The sequence below is a fragment of the Ictidomys tridecemlineatus genome, chromosome X, assembly GCF_052094955.1.
Source record: "Ictidomys tridecemlineatus isolate mIctTri1 chromosome X, mIctTri1.hap1, whole genome shotgun sequence".
NCBI lineage: Eukaryota > Metazoa > Chordata > Mammalia > Rodentia > Sciuridae > Ictidomys > Ictidomys tridecemlineatus.
Genome location: NC_135493.1, coordinates 26,256,627 through 26,274,795, shown reverse-complemented (window position 1 = coordinate 26,274,795; position 18,169 = coordinate 26,256,627). Strand labels below are relative to the sequence as shown.

Below are 18,169 nucleotides of genomic sequence, written 5' to 3'. Positions count from 1 at the left end.
TATAATAGACAACATGTGATACTTTTCTTTCTGTGTCTCTTTTTTTCTCTTAGCATTACACCATCCAGCTCCATTTATTTTTCTGGAAATTACAGGATCTCATTTTTGTTATGGCTGAATAATAAAACACCATTGTGAATACATAACATATCGCTTACCTATGGAACTAATTTTTTCTCTTTTTATGTATTGCTAAAAATACTATTACACAACTTAAATTTATGCAACAAAATACTTTAGCCATTTTGGGGGTGTACTGGGAATTGAACTCAGGGGTACTCAACCACTGAGCCATATCTCCAGTCCTATTTTGTATTTTATTTAGAAACAGGGTCTCACTGAGTTGCGTAGCACCTCGCTGTTGCTAAGGCTGGCTTTGAACTCACGACCCTTCTGTCTTAGCCTCCTGAGCTGCTAGGATTACAGCCATGCACCACTGTGCCCAGCTTGCATGCATTCTTTCAGATTATATTATTGTGTGGATATCAAAATTGTAATGCACACAAATCCATTCACTGACAAAATTCACTGTTCACAGCATAAATACTTTAACAAAAATAATAATAGCCAAAAAGTGGAAACAGCTAGGCTCGGTGTCACATGCCTGTAATCCCAACAGTTTAGGAGTCTTAGGCCAGCGGTCATGAGTTCAAACTTAGCAAGGCCCAATCTCTAAATAAAAAATTAAAAAAAGGGGCTGGGGGTGTGGTCAGTGGTTAAGCACCCATGAAAATTCCCAGTACCAAAAAAAAAAAAATGAAGAGGAAACAACCTAACATCCAATAAATGGGCAGAAGAAAAGAAGTACTGTACTGATTGATGCTTTAACATAAATGAGCCTTGAAAACATTATGCTAAATGAAAGATGACAGACAACAAAGGCCACATGTTTTATGATTCTACTCACATGGAATGTTCAGAAGTGGCAAGTCCATAGAGACAAAGTAGAGTAATGCTTGCTAGGGACTGAGAAAGGAAGGAAAAAACATTACTGCCAATGGGTACAGGTTTTTTCCTAAGGTGATGACAATATTCTAAGATTGATTGTAATGATATAACTCAATATATTTTTAAAACTTTGAATTATAGAACTTACATGGATGACTCTATGAATATGCACTGTATCACAGTACAGTGACAATATGAAAAATAATGTTATAAGCTTTTTCAAAAAAAGATATTCATAACTATAAATTTTCATTGAAACAATACTTTTGCTGAATTCCATTAGTTTTGGCATATTGTGTTGTAAGGGTCCGGTGAACGTCGGAGGAAGAGACCATCAAGAGACCAACTCATGCAACAGCAGAAGGGGGTTTATTGAGAATCCAGCGCGCTGGGGCTCTGTGCTCACTCAACAAGGGAGAGCAGCCAAGAGCCCTGAGCAAGGGTTGAGCAGTGCTTAAGTATACTTTTTGGGGAGGGCGGGGGCTTTGCATACATCACAGTCTCCTTTAACAAATCACCATACACCGTGGGAGAATCGAACAACAATTCCTAAACATGATTAGTACATTCATTGGTGGGAACAGGTCGGGAGGGAGTGACAGGTCAATCCTAAGGAGGGGATACATTCAAACTGATTGGTTTGGGCCCTGAATGCCTATGTGCTAAACTGCACAGGGTCCAGGTTATTTAACAACTAAATGGTCAGTACCGGGCATTGTCTTAACTGCCTCAGGAATTTCAGGTTCTGTGTGCAGTTCAGAAACTTTACAATACCTAGTCCTTTACATTTTAACTCAGGCTTTGCAGCTTAGAAACTTTACCCTTTCAGTGTTTTTGCTTTCATTCATCTCAACATGTTTTAAAATTTCTCTTGTGACTTTTTCGTTGACCCAGTGGTTATTTCAGACTGTGTTGCTTAATTTTCACATAGTTTATATTTGGCAAATTTCCTTCTGTTACTGATTTCCAGTTTTATTCTGTTGTGGACATAGTATGGTTTCAATCTCTTTAAGTTTAAAAATTGAGGCTCGTTTTGTGTCCCAATTTTTGGTCCATCCTGGAATCTTTCATATGCCCTTGAAAAGAATATGTAGCTTCCTGTTTGGGTTTGACTGTTTTATAGATGTCTATTATGTCTATTTGTTTTATGATGTTTGTGTTAGTCAGCTTTTCATCCCACTGTGATAAATTCCTGAGAAAAACAATATAGAGGAGGAAAGATCTATTTTTTGGCTCATGGTTTCAGTCTATAGTAAGCTGGCTCCAAGGCAGAAACATCATGTTGGAACCACATGGCATAGGAAATCTGCTCAGCTTGTGGTAGCCAAGAAACAGAGAGGGATGAGGAGCCAAGGATAAGATATGTTCCTAGGAGCATGCCCCCAGTGACCTACTTCCTCCAAGCATGCTCCAGCTGCTAGTAGTTTTTACTACCTTTCAGTAATCCATTCAGCAATCAATGAATTAATCTATTGATGAGGTTAAAACCTCATGATCCAATCAATTCTCAAAAACCTCTAAATATTGCTGCCTGTGGAATAAATCTTCAACACATGACCTTCTGAGGAACATTCCAGATCCAAATCGTAACATTCTCCTCCATACTCCAAAAGATCATGCCCATCTCATAATGCAAAATTCAGTCCATCTCCAAGAGTCCCTGCAGTCTTAATAGTTCCAGCATTGCTCAAATCTTGTAGTCCAGAGTCTCCTCTGAGACTTAGGTTACTTTAAGTTCTGAGTTCTGGTAGCTATCAAAAAGCAAATTATATGCTTGCAAATGTACAATGGCCTGGGGAAAACATTCTCATTACAGAAGGGAGGAATAGTGGTATAGAAAGGAAGGATGGACCAAAGCAAGATTGAAATGCATCAGGGTAAACATTAAGTCCTATAGCCACATGTCCAGCATCCAAGGCACATGATGGCAGGATATGGGTCCTAAAGGGCTTGGAAAGTCCCACCCCTATGGCCTTTTGGGTTGCAGTCCACATGTCCTCTTTCTTGGGATGACTACTTGCTGCCCACAGCTTTCTTCGGCAGATGTTTCCACATTCCTGGCATCTCTAACTTCTTGGGGGTCTCCAATGCAATTTTGGCTTCACTCTCATTGTTTTACACATCACCCTCTCAGGGGCTGCTTGCAGGTATTCTAACCCTGGGACATGCTGCCTGGCCTAGAATACCTTCCTTTGAAATCTTGATGGAAGCCTCCCTGATCCTTGACTCTTGTATTCCTCATGCCTGCAAAATCAGTGCCATGTTGATGCCAAGGCCTGCCACCAGCAGAGCAATAACTGGGCCCTCTTGGACTATGGCTGCAGTGGCCTCAGAGTGCCTGGGGACCTGAGCATGGTAAAATGAATCCTGGGGAGGCAGCTTCCTAGGCAGTCCTATGGGAGCAAGGCACTTCAACATTTTTTTCTCAAAGCAAAAATCTTTTAAACAAGTTCTCACCTTTATACCTTTGTGTCTGAGATGGGTGGGGTCTTGCTTACTCCTGAGATGCCCTTAAGCCATATTTCCTATTTCTTGTGCAAAGTGCTCATTTCTGTTTAATGGTGCTAATCTCCTCAGCTACCACACACTTTCCTTGGCTCCAATTTTAGTGCAGTTTTTGGGCAATCTGCAGAAAAGCATCTTCAAATCTTTCTTCTATGCTTTTTACTCATGATTATCACTGCTGCAGTCTGGCTGGGCACAAATCATGAGCCACTCAAGCAGGAATAAACTTTATTTCTGAACTCCCACAGCATTCCACGCACACTCCCCGGGAACTCTCCCGAACACCACCCACGTGGCTCCTCCAGGCACACACCACACACCAACCGGAACTCCCTCCCCTGGGCTACGAGCTCCCACTCACTCTAGGAACCCCACAAGAAATCAACGGGAACTCCAAACTCCAAAGTAGTAGCTGCCCGAGGCAGCAAGAGCCATTCTATTACCAGACAGTAAAGGGGTCTAATATACAATTGAATACACAACCTGTTTCAATCCAACATCATCTTAATGGCTCGCCTCTCAACCATACTTCTGGTAAAATGCCAGGGGCCATTCTGACTCGGCTGTGGCTCTCAGAAATCACAGTAAACCTGACTGAAGGCAGCCATCAATACCTATGCAACCAGCTGATTGCTGTACTGCCTTGATATTTCCTCTGCCAGGTGGAGTGTTCTGTCATGTTTAAATTCATCATTGCATAGTCTTAGGGCATAGACAAAATTAAGACAAACTCTTTGCCAGAATGTAACACAAATGGCCTCTTGTCCAATTCCTATAAGAGTCCTTGTTCCCATCTAAAATCCTATGAGTACAGTATTTGCTATTTACATTCCTATCACCATTCTGTTCTTCTAAAATCATGCCAGAATTGCCCATTAAATTCTGTTTCCAACATTCTCTGGCTTATCTAGCCTGAATCTCTAAACTTTTCTAAATTCCTCCTTTAAAACATTTCCAAAGTCTTCTGAACCACATGGTCAGGTACAGTCACAGCACTATAACTTATCTGTATCCATTTCTGTGTTTGTGAGCTTTTTGTTGCTATGACAAATACCCAAGAAAAACAACATAAAGGAGGAAAGATGTATTTTGCCCCATGGTTTCAGAGATTTCACTCAATGGTCAGGGGCTCCAGTTCTTGGGACCTGAGGTAAGGCATGATATGGTGATGTAAGCGTCCGGCGAACGTGGGAGGGAGAGACCACCAAGAGACTGACTCATGCAACAGCAAAAGGGAGTTTATTGAGGATCCAATCCAGTGCGCTGGGACTCCAGGCTCACTCAAGACGGGAGAGCAGCCAAGAGCCAAGAGCCCTGAGCAGGGGTTGAGCAGTGCTTAAGTACACTTTTTTAGGGAGGGCAGGGACTTTACATACATCACAGTCTCCTTTAACAAATCACCATACACCGCGGGAAAATCAAACAACAATTCTTAAACATGATTAGTACATTCATTGGCGGGAACAGGTCGGGAGGGAGTGATAGGTCAATCCTAAGGAGGGGATACATTCAAACTGATTGGTTTGGGTCCTGAATGCCTAACTGCACAGGGTCCAGGTTATTTAACAACTAAATGGTCAGTACCGGGCATTGTCTTAACTGCCTCAGGAATTTCAGGTTCTGTGTGCAGTTCAGAAACTTTACAATACCTAGTCCTTTACATTTTAACTCAGGCTTTGCAGCTTAGAAACTTTACCCTTTCAATTAAGGAGCATGGTAGAAGAAAGCTACTCAGCTTATGGCAGCTGGGAAGCAGAGAAAGGAAGGAGCCATGCATATGCTCCATGGGCATGTTCCCAGAGACCTATTTCTCCCAACCATGCCCCACCTGCCTATAGTTTCCACCACCTCCCAGTAGGTCATTCAGCTATCAATGATGCCAGAGTTCTTATCAGTTCCCAAAAGCCCCACCTCTAGACATTGCTAAAATGGGGAACAAGCCTTCAACACATGAACTTCTGGAAGACATTCACAGATCCAAACTGTAACAGTGTTGTTCAAGTCTTATATTTCCTTCCTGATATTTTGGTAAGTTCTTCTATTATTAAAAGTGGGAAAATGGAGTCACCATCTATTATGTAGAATTTCTATATCTCCCCATTGTCTGTCCATTTATGCAAGTATTTTGGGACTTTGCTGTTAGATGCATATATGTTTATAACTGATATATCTTATTGATAGATTACCATTTTAAACATTATATAATATCTTCTGTTTATAACTGATATTTTATAGATAGAACAAACATTTTAAACCTCCTTTTCTCAAACAATTTTTGTCTTAAAGCCTGCTTTATTTGTAAAGCTACTATAGATCTCAATTGATTATTTACTTGGAATACTAACCTTTTCCACCCATTTACTTTAAATGTATTTGTGTCTTTGGGTCTAAAATGAGTCTCTTGTGGACACAATATATTTGGATGATGTTTTTTTCCAGTTATCTATCCTTCTGATCTTTGCCTTTTAAAATTCATTCACATTTAATATACTTACTGATAGGGAACAACTTCTGACATTTTGCTATTTGAATTTTAATATATCATGTCTTCTCCCCATTTTCTTTATTACTGACTTTTTTGTTTCATTATTTTTTTATTATACAATGTTGATTCCCTTCTCAATCATATATATAAATTATACATTTTCTTAATAGTAACCCAGGGGATTACAATTATAATGTTAATTATAACAATATAGTGCAGCGTAATACCAATTGTATTTGAAAACTCTACCAAAACATTTGCTCTAATGTAGCTCCACCCCTTCAACATTGTTATATAAATTTCATATTTATATATTATATACCCAACATAGATTTATATTTTTATACAGTAGTTTTAAAAGTCATATATTAAAGACGAGTTACATTCCAAAAATAAACTAATACTTCTTTTGTGTTATCCTATATAGTTACCTTTACCATGTGCTTTGTTTTTTGGCTTGGATTCCAGCCCAATATAGGCTGGAAGTTTCCCTTTTGTATTTCTACTAGGGAAGGTCCAGTTCATAGGAAGAACGTTTAGTCTAAAAAGAATACAAATACCATCTGAGATCAGGGTTGACCAGATAAAGATGGGAGTGAATTTCCACACAAGTGCTCAAGGATGTCATGGCTCAATCACTTGGTTTTTTTGATGACAGGGATTCTCAGTTCGTCTGCTCAGGATGAGGAGGGAAGTGTGCAGACAGCATGACTGACCCAATAAGAGGTTTGAAGTAATAACAAGAAAACAAGAGATGGAGCTGAGACTAGAGCAGTCTTCCTACAATCATCTATTTGACTTTGACACCTGCCTAGGAATTCATTCCGCTGTGCAGGATATTTTCTTTTCCGAGTTCCTATGAACAAAGCGTCTATTGGCTCACTGCAGTTCCTACCTCAGCCACCTTGCCTGTTCTCCCAGTAGTTGGTGCTGTGCTGAGGGAGGTTGGTCCCAGCAAACTTTGCGGCATGAGTCAGAGCTTCTCTCTGTGACGCTTCACGTCGTGCGGCGCAGAGGTTGGCGAGGTGGTGAGAGGAGCGGCTTTGTTCTTGTGAGGAGACTGAGGAGGTTGGGGGAGGAGGAGGCCAGGCCTGGGCCAGGACTGAGCAAAGACTGAAAGGGCACTGAGCGAGGGCTGTGGGGATTGAGTTGTGGCTGCAGACTCCCCGGGCCCGGGCGGAAGTAGCAGCGGCGAAGCCGTCGCTCTACTTCCTAGGCCGCAGCAGCCATGGCGGTGGAATTTGGCGACCACGCCAGTGGCTTTCGCCACAATGAGGTGGTCCGGTTCATTAATAATGAAGTTCTCATGAACGGTGGTGGCCCGGAGTTCTACATGGCCTTTCGCTCTCGTCCCTGGAACGAGGTGGAGGACCGGCTTCGCTCTGTGGTGGTGGACCCGCAGGTGCCTCGGGCCCTCAAGAGGGCGTGCACTTGGAGCGCCCTGGCCCTGGGCGTGCGAGTGGTGGCCAGGCAGCGGGAGCAGCAGGGGCGTCGGGTCCGTAGGCTGCAGGATCAGGTGGAGGAGCGCGAGGCAACTTGCTGGGCGCTGGCTTCCGAATTGCAGCAGCTTCGTGAGGAGCGCGATGAGGTGGTTACACAGTTGCTCTTCACCCGATCTGCCTTGCAACAGGCAGTGAATGAAAGTGATATGCTGCGTGGGAGGCTGTTCCAGGTTGAAGGGGTGGCACAGGTTGCCCCCCCAGCCCATGATATAGTCCCTAGTCTGAGAGCCGATCAATCAGGGCCTGCAGTTTGGCCCCAGAATGCAGAGCAGCAGCGAGAAGTGGGAGCCGTAGGGAGAAATGACAGGCTGTATTTCGAGGCTCCAACACCAGCCCCGACAGCTGTCCTTTATATGCCAGGACCCCCGACTCCTTGGGCCTCTCCTGTGCAACCCCCTGTGCAAGTCCCGGTGCCACAGTCAGTTCCAATTCCACCACCATTACCAGTGGGATTCCCGTACTTGCCACCTCCACCACCTGCAGGAGTCATGGAAGCAGAAGCAGGAGTAGTCCCACTTCAGATGCCACCTGTGGGGTTCTGTCCACCTGGCTCCTGGGTTGCAGGGAACTTCCAGAATGAGACAATCCCTCTGTGGGACCAGAGATACTATGTCCAGGCTGAAGGTCCTGCGAACCTTCAGGGGTCTGTCCTAGGGGACAACAGAAGCCTCAGCCAGGAAGGTCTAGAGAAACCCCAGGTGATAGCTTCCCTAGTCAACATGGGGACCTGTGGCCAAGAAGTAGGTCCACAGAGGTCCCAGGGAATGCTCCCCCCTGAGGACAGTGTGTGTCATATCCAACAGGAAGAACCTGAGCAGTCTCAAGGGATGACTTCCCTAGTTGACATAGGGAGTCAAACCAAGGAAGAAGGTCCAGAAATACCCCAGGGGATGGTCTCCCTGGGAGACACAGGGACCCATAGTGAAGAAGAAGGTCTACAGAGTGTTCAGGGGATGGTTGACCTGGGTAACCACAGCCAGGAAGAGAGTCCACAGATGCCCCAGGAAACACACCTTCTTGAAGAAAGTGGGCACCATAGCCAAGAAGAAGTTCATCAGAGGCCTGAGGGAATGTATTCCCTGGAGCACAGCAGAAGCCACTGCCAGGAAGAAGGTCCAGAGAGGGCCCAGGGAATGGCACCCCTTGAGTTCAGTGGGAGCAACAGCCAGGAAGAAGAACATTTACAGAGAGCTCTGGGGATAACTTTCTCAGGGTTGAACAGAAGTCATGATCTGGAAGAAGGTGCAGAGAGGCCCCAGACAACCCCTATGTGGGAGAGCTGGAGCCAAGCTGTGAGAGAAAGCCCAAAGAAACAGCAGCCTCAGTGGCAGAAGGCCAAGCAACCACAAGGGAAAAGAACACTGGGTTCCCAACATCAAGAGAAGTATGCCTCACGCTACAATCAAGAGAATTGGGTCTGCCTATGGTGTAAAGCCATGAATTTTTCATGGCGCACAGCTTGTTACAAATGCAAGAAAGCCTCTGTGCCAGTTGAGGGTGGAGGTGTCAACACAGGACAAACTCACTGATTTCAGGAAGGTAAGTAAGAATGGAAACACTTTAAAGAGAAACCAATTTCCTAAGTCCCCCGGCCACCTTCTGACCAAAAGGTAACTTAACAGAAAATATGATACCAAAATTATTCAGAAAATCAAGTAAAATAACCTATTATCTCATTACTCAGATTAACTACTTTTTACTATTGTGAATACAAATGTAATTATTTATATTATTTCATTCATTTACTTCAACAAAGAGAGGCTATTGAAAAACACTCTTTAAATTGGAAATTTCTCCTAATTGCATTTAAATTTTGCAGGTGGAGGATTCTTGATGGCTGTTATGGAGTGGTTTATACCCTGGAGAATCTGATTATGAAGACTTTCCCCATGCAACCCCTCTTTTCTATTTTCTTCTTAACCCCCTTTTCCTGAAAATGCTATGTATTTGGGAACAGCCATATGGTTATAGAGTTATGAGCTATGTTGAATTTTAAAAAGCACTTTTTCTTGAAAACACTCTTGTCCCTTTGGAAACTACTATAGTGTTCATGTTGATTCTTTTTGGTTCTTAAGTTTTATAGGTGAGGTCCTGTTTTTTTTTTTTGTCTTAATCCCACTTTGTTGCTGAAGAAGCTGAATCTTGCCCACTAAAAGATCTCATCAGAGCTGAAAGAAATTACACCTTGGTTTTGATGGACCCATACTTTACTGAGACCCCTCATCACCACTGACTGGAGCTGAGAAGAGAGGAAATCAATGAAGAAGAGATACCTTGGTACTCTTCAGGTGGACAATGAAAAACTAAATTGCTTTGTTAGCAATTAATTTTTCCACTGGGACAAGGAATTAACTTGGAAGAGTTTGGCAGGGGTTGAACTGTTAAATTCTATATATGATAGCAAATTGATTAATTTCATTTAATTATAAAAAATGTTATTAACTGAACTACATGGTATTATCTGGTGCCTATAGCATAATCTTTTTCTGTTGTTTAAATGATAGAAAAGAGCATAATTTGAGATACAGTGTACGTCAGGAATGTCTTTTTTGCCTTGCATGTAGTATGGCCTTGGGTAAAACCAATTGAGATAACATTCAGATCATTTTTGTATTCTGGGGGCAAAGTAATTGAGTGACCAAACTACTCATCTCCTTGGTCACAAGGGAGACAAATGAGCAGTGGCAAATACCAGCAAGGTGTCCTCATGAAAGTGTGGATCAACTATTATCCTAGCTGCCCTGCAGCCCACCAGAAAGATCACTGAACTGTCATGAAAAAAGGTAGTGTTTGGGGAATGTTGACTATACATTCTAACTCTCCCGGCTGCCCCTATCTCAAGTACCTTTCCATCTAATAGTGAATAACAAAATGGATTCCAAAGACAGACATGGGGCAATGCTCTTTGTATGGCCAGTGCTTCTCTTAGGAGAATTAATTGGGTTAAAATAGAATGGAATCAGGGCTAGCACTTCAGAGTGCTCTTGGGTCCCTTTTCTTCCACTGGATGTGTTATGCAGGCTCTCTGTTTCTTCAAGGCAAGGAGGAGCCAGGATAGAGCCCAGGGGATGGGAGGTGAGAGGTGAGATCCACTTCTAGTCTGAACAAAAGGTTTCCCAAAGTTTCCTTGGAGATCCTGCCCACCTCAATGATGTTAATGAGGGGGTTTTCTGATCCTAATTAGCAATAAAGAGTTTGCACTTCTCATATGTATCCTGTGTAGTGTGTATGGTGTGGAGGTGGGATTGGGGGTGGGAGGCAGATTTGCTTAGAGGCGGCAGATTAAATCCTTTTCTCTATCTCAGTGAGATGAAGGGAATTTCAACCTCATTCCCTATTGGAGGACTCCTTCTCTTCTTTCCATTCATCCAAGAATTAGAGTTACCTTTGGTGCCTTCACTATCCAGGTCCACATGGTCCCTTGAAGGTGGGCATATCTGCTGTTCTAAAACTGGTGGGACATGCAGAAAGGGGGCTTAGGTAGGAGGATGCTTCTGCCTAGGCTAGAGTCCTAAAGCTTCCTTCCGTGTATGGAGAAGCTGTTTCCCTGAAGTCTTGTCTCCTCCAGGCCCCCTGATGTCCTATGAGCAAAAATTTTCCTCCTGCCTTTCTGCTCTCCAAGGTACTGTCCCCTCCTACACACTGTATCTTCAAAGTGCTCATGATTCTGGGAAGTAGCCATGCTGTAGGCTGTTCAGAACAAATATTCCATGAGGTTAAGGGGAATAGAGGCTGGTTACCTGCTTGACTTAGGGACAGGAATGGGAACAGAGAACAAAAGTGATCTTGCCTCACTAGAATTTCCATTTCTCTAAGAGCTAATGATTATGGGGGGAGAGCTTTGAAATTGGAAGGGGAGCATTGGAGTGGAAGGGATTCAATATGGACATCAAACCCAAAGTTAATGATTTATTGGGGTGCCTTGGTTACTTGGGAGGGGAGTATTAGAAAGGAAGGGATTCATCACAGACATCAAACCCAAAGCTATGTTGCCTGGGTTGGGGCAGACTTTGTGATATTCATGTTTGCCGATAGTTCCTTGAAATTTTTGGAATATAGGACACAGATGAGACTTGGGAATGTTCCAGCATAATCTATTTTCATGTACCAGCAGGTCATTCTAGATCTCACTATAATTGCTGCTTTTATGGCTTCAAAACAGACTCTGCTATTCATTGGCACATTTAGGTCTATATGAAAATAGATTCCCTCTATGCGTAGCTTTTATGTATTTTAATATGATTATACAGTCTTCCAGGGCTGACCTTTTTCAAAGCAACCTGAATTCATTGAGGCTGCCAAATCACTATTTTCTTTTAGGCTGGGTACACAAAAGAAAGGGCAGCAAGTTTCTATGACAAGAGTGTGGGCTTTGAAGCCGGAAAGACCTGAGTTCAGAAACTTGCTCCATTACTCACTAGCCATGTGACCTCAAAGACTTACTAAATTTCTCTGGGCTCCAACAAATTTTAGTTCCCATTCCCTACCATTGGAGCTCTGATCTTGATGCTAGGGTAATTAGTATAGGTTTTATTAGGGGCTAACGGTGAGACCTACCATTGAGTGCTAACTGTGTGCCAGACTCTCTAAGCATATTATGCCTTTTGTTGACTGTAGTTATGATAAGTATCTATATTAATATTTCTTCAAAATGGGCACTATCATACCATTTTACAAATGTGTTAAGTCAATACCCAAATTTGGTGATTGGTGAAGCCTGGCTACAAAATGAAATTTGACTGGCTCCGTATGTCTGTATTTGTAGGGCATAATGTAACATGTGGGGCATGTTGCATCAGAAAGGAGGAAACCTAACTTGCTATCCGCTTCCCTGTCCTGGGGCCACATGTGGCTAAGATAGCGCCTGGTGCGATCAGCCAGAAGGCATTGCGGTGAGGAAAAATCAGACCACCTCTGGGATAGGCTCAGAACCCTTCAGCCCTCACGGACAGCTCATGTCTCCTATTACTGCCTGTAGGATGGGTATACACGTGAACTCGCCCCACCCTACTGACCTTTACCCTGATTGGCTCCAGTGCCTTATATTAGCTGTGTGTGTTTTTTCAATAAACTGAGATCCGGCTTTGACTGGCCTCCCTGATTGTCCTTTGGCAGGGGAGGCTGGGTTCCGGCCATCAGTGGGCCTTTCCTTTCTTGGTTGTCCTGGTTGGGGTGGGGTGTGCTCTCTCCCAATCTCTCCTGCAGGTCAGGAGGGAAGGGGGAGAACTAAAAACCCCGATATGTATTCTTCCCATTATATCATATCACACTATCTTAACCTTTTACCCATTCTGAGTAACATCTCCAAATTTTAGGATGTGAGACTATCTAGGCTGCTAGTGAGTAGGACCATTTATAATCTTAATCATGAGGACTCCCCAAGTTTCCTCATTGACTAATGTTTATTTTTTATATTTAATAAAAATATTCAGAAACACATTGAAATAAGTATAGGAAGTGTTGCTGCACTAGATATCTATAACCCAGAATACCTCATACAATTCTTTGAGTATAACACCCTATTTTGTTCACTGTTGGAAGCATTCTCTTCAGTGGACCTAGGAATTCCTCCAGTCAATTAAATTCTGACCTGTCTGGTCTAACTTCTCTGGGGTATAAAGCAATTGTTGATAAACATTTTGTCATCCCAAATGTCAATTTTAGAGGTAAGCAATGCCCTTAAGATCTTTTTTTTTTTTTTATTACTTTGCAGATCAGGTAAACGGCAAGTATTCAGGAAGTGTTGTTATCAGTTGGGTAATGTACTCTGTGGAAGTAATTGTTATTGGCTTCAATGACCTTGTGTTCCGTTAGAAAAAAATAAGGTAAGTATTCAACAGACTGTAGTTTTCAGCCTTTTCCTCAATTGTTAACATCATCTATTGACCTGTAGATGTCATTTTTTGAAAGATTCTATATAGCAAAGGGCATCAATTAGTAAATGATTATTTTCTCATTTAAAATTAAGAATACCTCTATAAATGTCCCTCTCACAGTCAATATACTTCTAACAAGAAGCAGTCTTTTACCATTTGAGTATAGGATTTTTGTGATGATCCATTGAATTGTGTTATTACTATTATTGTTACATGCAGCTGAAACACAGGCAAATGGACCATTTTTTGTAGGCTCTTTTTAAGAGTGAAACTACCTCAGAATCTATTCAATACTACCATCTTTTTTGAGAGAGAGTTTTTTTAATATTTACTTTTTAGTTTTCGGTGGACACAGCATCCTTATTTTATTTTTATGTGGTGCCGAGGATCGGACCCAGCACCCCACGCATGCCAGACGATAGCGCTACCGCTTGAGCCACATCCCCAGCCCTAATACTACCATCTTAAAAGTCTACCTACTGCCTTGAGAGGCTGAGGCAGAAGGATTTTAAGTTCAAAACTAGCATGAGCAACTTAGGGAAGCCCTAAACAACTTAGCAAGAATCTGTCTCTAAATAAAAACTAAAAAAAAAGGGCTGGGGATGTGGCTGAGTGGTTAAACACCTCTGGGGTAATCCCTGGGACCAAAAAAAATTTATAAAGTTTGGGAACACAAGTTATGAGAAACCTCTGTAAATGCATACTAAATCCTAGTATTTGCTAAAGGATTTTAGAAGTATCCAAAGTCAGTATGTACCATTTTGGGTTGTAAAGCTTCCATGGTAGCTAGATGGTTTCAAATTGTGCCCCCAGTGAACTACAAAATTGCTAAGAAAGTTGGCTTTGCTTTATTTCAAAGTAATGTGCAGTATTACAACTTCACTTGAGACATTGTCCAGGTCTTTGATTTTTATGTCTGTATCTACTATTTTAGGTTTTATTCTTCATTCTGCACTACATTACTAAAATTATTGCACACAAGGCAGAAACCTATGATTACTTTTGTGGTAAGCAGCATTAAACCATATCCTAGTGTTTATTAAATGATGACAAAGCACTCTCTCAGGGTTTTGTCTATAAGTAAAAGTTTTAGGGGATTTAATATCATTTATTTTTTGCTTGATATATATTTATTTTGATCATTTTGATGAACAACATTGGCTCCAGAAAAGGAGTGAGAAAATATTGAAAATTTCATACTATTATTACTAAAATTCCCAAAATTGCATAGTTTTGAAATTTTAGAATACAGTTGACCTGCTTTGTAAAAGACTCATACTAGTGAATTCCCAATTGATCAAAGATTTCATTTTTTCATGAAATCCTTATAACTGAGAAGGAAAAGAAAAACACTGCCAATGTTGCCTTATGTAACTACACAATGCATTTAAAAATCCATCATTAGCTGTTTTGTTTACCAGATGATAATAGTTAATTTGTATTTCCAAACCTGTTTAGGGGATGTTTACAGTCCATTTCATTTTATTCCTTTTCCAAATTTTGGTGTTTGTGATGTATAGACCAAAGTAATAATTCATGTTTTAAAACATCAAAAGTTTTTTTTTTATAAATGTTTAGACAAAAATACATTGACAGAATAACAGTCTTTTGGACTTTGGACTTAATCTTATAGATTAAGTACCAGTGGTGGAACTTTATTTTTGAGCTTCCCCCCAAAAAAATGTACCTGATAAAACATGGAGTATAATTCAACTTTCAGAACAGATTTTTAGATGGCAAGTTGGAGCCTCATTTATAAAGAAGTGATATTTGCTTGTGATGATGTCATACTCTGAGGGCCCCCACCCAGGGTCAAGGGAGGCAGAAAGATGATTCAGTTACAGTCCAAAGGTACCTGGATTGATAAGGCCAAAAGAGCTACAGGATGATTTATTTCTCTGTCAAGTGCTGAGGTTTGGAATGTGAAGAATTGTTTCTACCAAAGTGAGGCAGACCACAGGGTAACTGTTGTTAAATGATAAATGTCAAAATAGTCAATGTCAGAAATGATGTAAAGGAGGCAAATTAGAAGCTTCTCTACTTGCAGAAAGTTCTCACTATAAGGGAAAGAGGAAGGGGAAAGGGAGGGTGCTAACTAGATTCCAGATACTATGCTAAGATCTAGGCTAAGATCTTCCAGAGGTTTACAAACTGTAGAAAGAACAGTATAAAGTATCTGTTAGGTTCAAGGGACATTGCATACTCACTTTCATTTATCCTCAAGGGAAAGGTAAGAAAAAACGGCCCAGGAATTGCCTTCATTTGGTCTAGAAAGGAACAAAAAGAACAGTGGGTCAATAAGACATTTGTATATCCACTTTGTCCCAGAATATAAGATGCCTAGATCACTTAATTTTTTTTTTTTAAGAAATGGAGTCTTGGTTTGTTTCCCAGGCTGACACCAAACTCCTGGGCTCAAGCAATCCTCCTGAGTAGGTGGGACTACAGGTGCATGCTGCTGTACCTGTCTAGATCACTTTAAAAACAAACCCAAAATTATTCAGTGTTCTGTGACCTTGAATAGATAAACTGATGATCTAGATTCTAGGCTTATAAGCCTGGAAAACAGACCTTGACACTCAAGAACTTTCCACGACATAGTAACAAATGAGATCCAGACCAAAACAGTGTGTCTGATCTAATAACCCATATCAGATGTGTTGTGTTACTGTTACCCCCAAGAATAAAACCTCAGAAGCAGGCAGTTTCAGCTAGCATTAAGGGGCTTTCTTTTAGGATAAGTAAAAGGGTTTTGCATAGAACACAGAAGTATAAACAACTTGCCATCTTGAAGAAATCATGCAGGTTCAGAATATCAGTTGAGCTAGATGTCCCACTATAGAGCCCTATCCTTTCCTCTGTCAACGTCTCTTAAGTGAATTGTAATAGTCTGTTTGCTTGTCTTCTTTACTAGCCTGTAACATACTTGAGTGCAGGTCATATGCTTTTATTCTCTCTATCCTAAGTACCTACTGTATTATCTGGTATGTAGTAGGTTCTCATAAATGGTTTAAAGAATAAATATTAAAGCAGGCTTAATAAATGCAACAATCCTATCTTTGGCTTCTCACTTTCAAAAGGGCTTTTAGAGAAAAACAGCCTCCTATAGCCAGATATTATCTAAAGGAGGTGCTTTTTTTTTTTTTTTAAAAAAAGAGACATTTAAAATTTTTTTCTTTTCACATTTTTTTTTTTGTAGAGGAAGTGAATTTTAGTAAGTGCTGAGAGAATGTGTAAACTTATCACAGGTGACAATATCATAACATTGTCACTGGAGAATTCACACCTATAGATAAGCTAGTGGAAGAAGAAAGTTAGCTTAGAAAGGTTAGGGAAAAAATTTTTGAAATGTCAGATCCACTCTATAAAACTGACCACCCTTGGCATGGTTCTTTTAATCTACCTGGACTTGAGAACAGCCTAGGGCTTTTGAAATGAAGACAATTAGCACCTCAGACAGGGCATCCACATGCAAAATTCTATCACCTCTCGGAGACCTTAGGAGGTGACAAGTTTAGATAAGAAGACACTTTCAACCTTGGATGATGGTTTTTCTAACTTTTAAGGCTTTTATATTTGATTTAAATGGCATCTATATTCTAAAAGATTGTAGTTTTCTTTAAACTGTGTATCTTTATTCTTCCACCCTATGATTTTCACTTCATAGGTTATTTGAAAACAAGAACAAAATCTTTCCCTTATTGAGCAAGGCTTGAGGAAACAGATGTTTTTTGCACACAAATGAGAAACAGTTCATTTCCCCTCTGTTTCTCTCTAAAAAAGCACCTTCAGCTTTCATTTAGAGCACAGGCTGGAAATGACATTTGGGGTCATCTGGTCCAACTTCATCTGACAGACAGACAAAATGAGGAGAGAGAGAGAGAGAGAGAGAGAGAGAGAGAGAGAGAGAGAGAGAGAGAGAGAGAGAGAGAGAGAGATATTGAGATTTAGTGGTAAAACATGGAGTATAATTCAACTTTCATAATTGTTAGACTAGGGTCCTTCTATTTCATCTTGATGTTTTAAAGGTGGGCCCAAGGTATGTAGATTGAATTGTGTGTGTGTGTGTGTGTGTGTGTGTAAAAGACTATTTCAGTGATTTTTATTGTCTTGAGTGTTAATTTTATTCACTCACTCAGAAAATATACTTAGCATCTACTATGTGCCAGACACTGGGATACAATATTGAACAAAGCACACAAAATCCTGCCGTAATAGACCTTAAAGTTAAGTTGAGGAGACAGATAAATAATTAGATTATTCTGCTCCTAAGTGATTTATATTTGTTCTTGGGGCTCTTTCCCTAACCAATTGTCTAAGAGTACCTCTATTATGGCCTTTGTTCTCTTGTCTCATTTCCCTCCCTTTCCTCTCTCATGGGTATGAAGAGAGTAGAGGAAGACAGCCATTTCAATTCCAATTTTCTCATACTTCAAGCTCAGCATGAAGGTTTGAATTTGCTAAAGTCAGGTTTAGTACCAGTGTAGCTCTCGAGTGAAGATGTCAGTATTTTTCATCAACACTGTACTAGTGGGCTGGCTCAGCTGTCAGCTTGCTTGTGAGATGACAATGAGGTACTGGATGTGAGAGTTGTACTATTACCTTATAATTTATCTGTTCCTTTTTTTATACAATTTTAGTTGTGCTGAACCCCGCTGTACCTGGCTGCTTTGACAGGTGTGCTATTTTAGCAACACGGAACAAAACACAGAAAGAAAAGAAGAATGTATGGTATGCTTGTGCTGTCAGATCCAGGTTGCTGTGTTCCTAAGTTTGTAGACGATTTGTTCAGAGTTGTTCAGAGATGAAAAAAAAAAAAGAAGAAGGAGAAAAGAAAAACAACAACCAACACC

The 18,169-nt window shown here is 41.0% G+C and overlaps 1 protein-coding gene across 1 annotated transcript; it reads left to right on the top strand.

Annotated features, from left to right (window-relative positions):
* The first annotated feature begins 6,894 nt into the window (after positions 1-6,894).
* Positions 6,895-10,645, top strand: Tex13d (TEX13 family member D). Its single transcript, XM_005319504.3, has 2 exons — positions 6,895-8,979; positions 9,260-10,645. Exon 1 carries the CDS (start codon positions 7,167-7,169, stop codon positions 8,967-8,969), a length of 1,803 nt encoding a protein of 600 aa, XP_005319561.1. The 5' UTR covers positions 6,895-7,166; the 3' UTR covers positions 8,970-8,979; positions 9,260-10,645.
* The last annotated feature ends 7,524 nt before the right edge of the window (positions 10,646-18,169 follow it).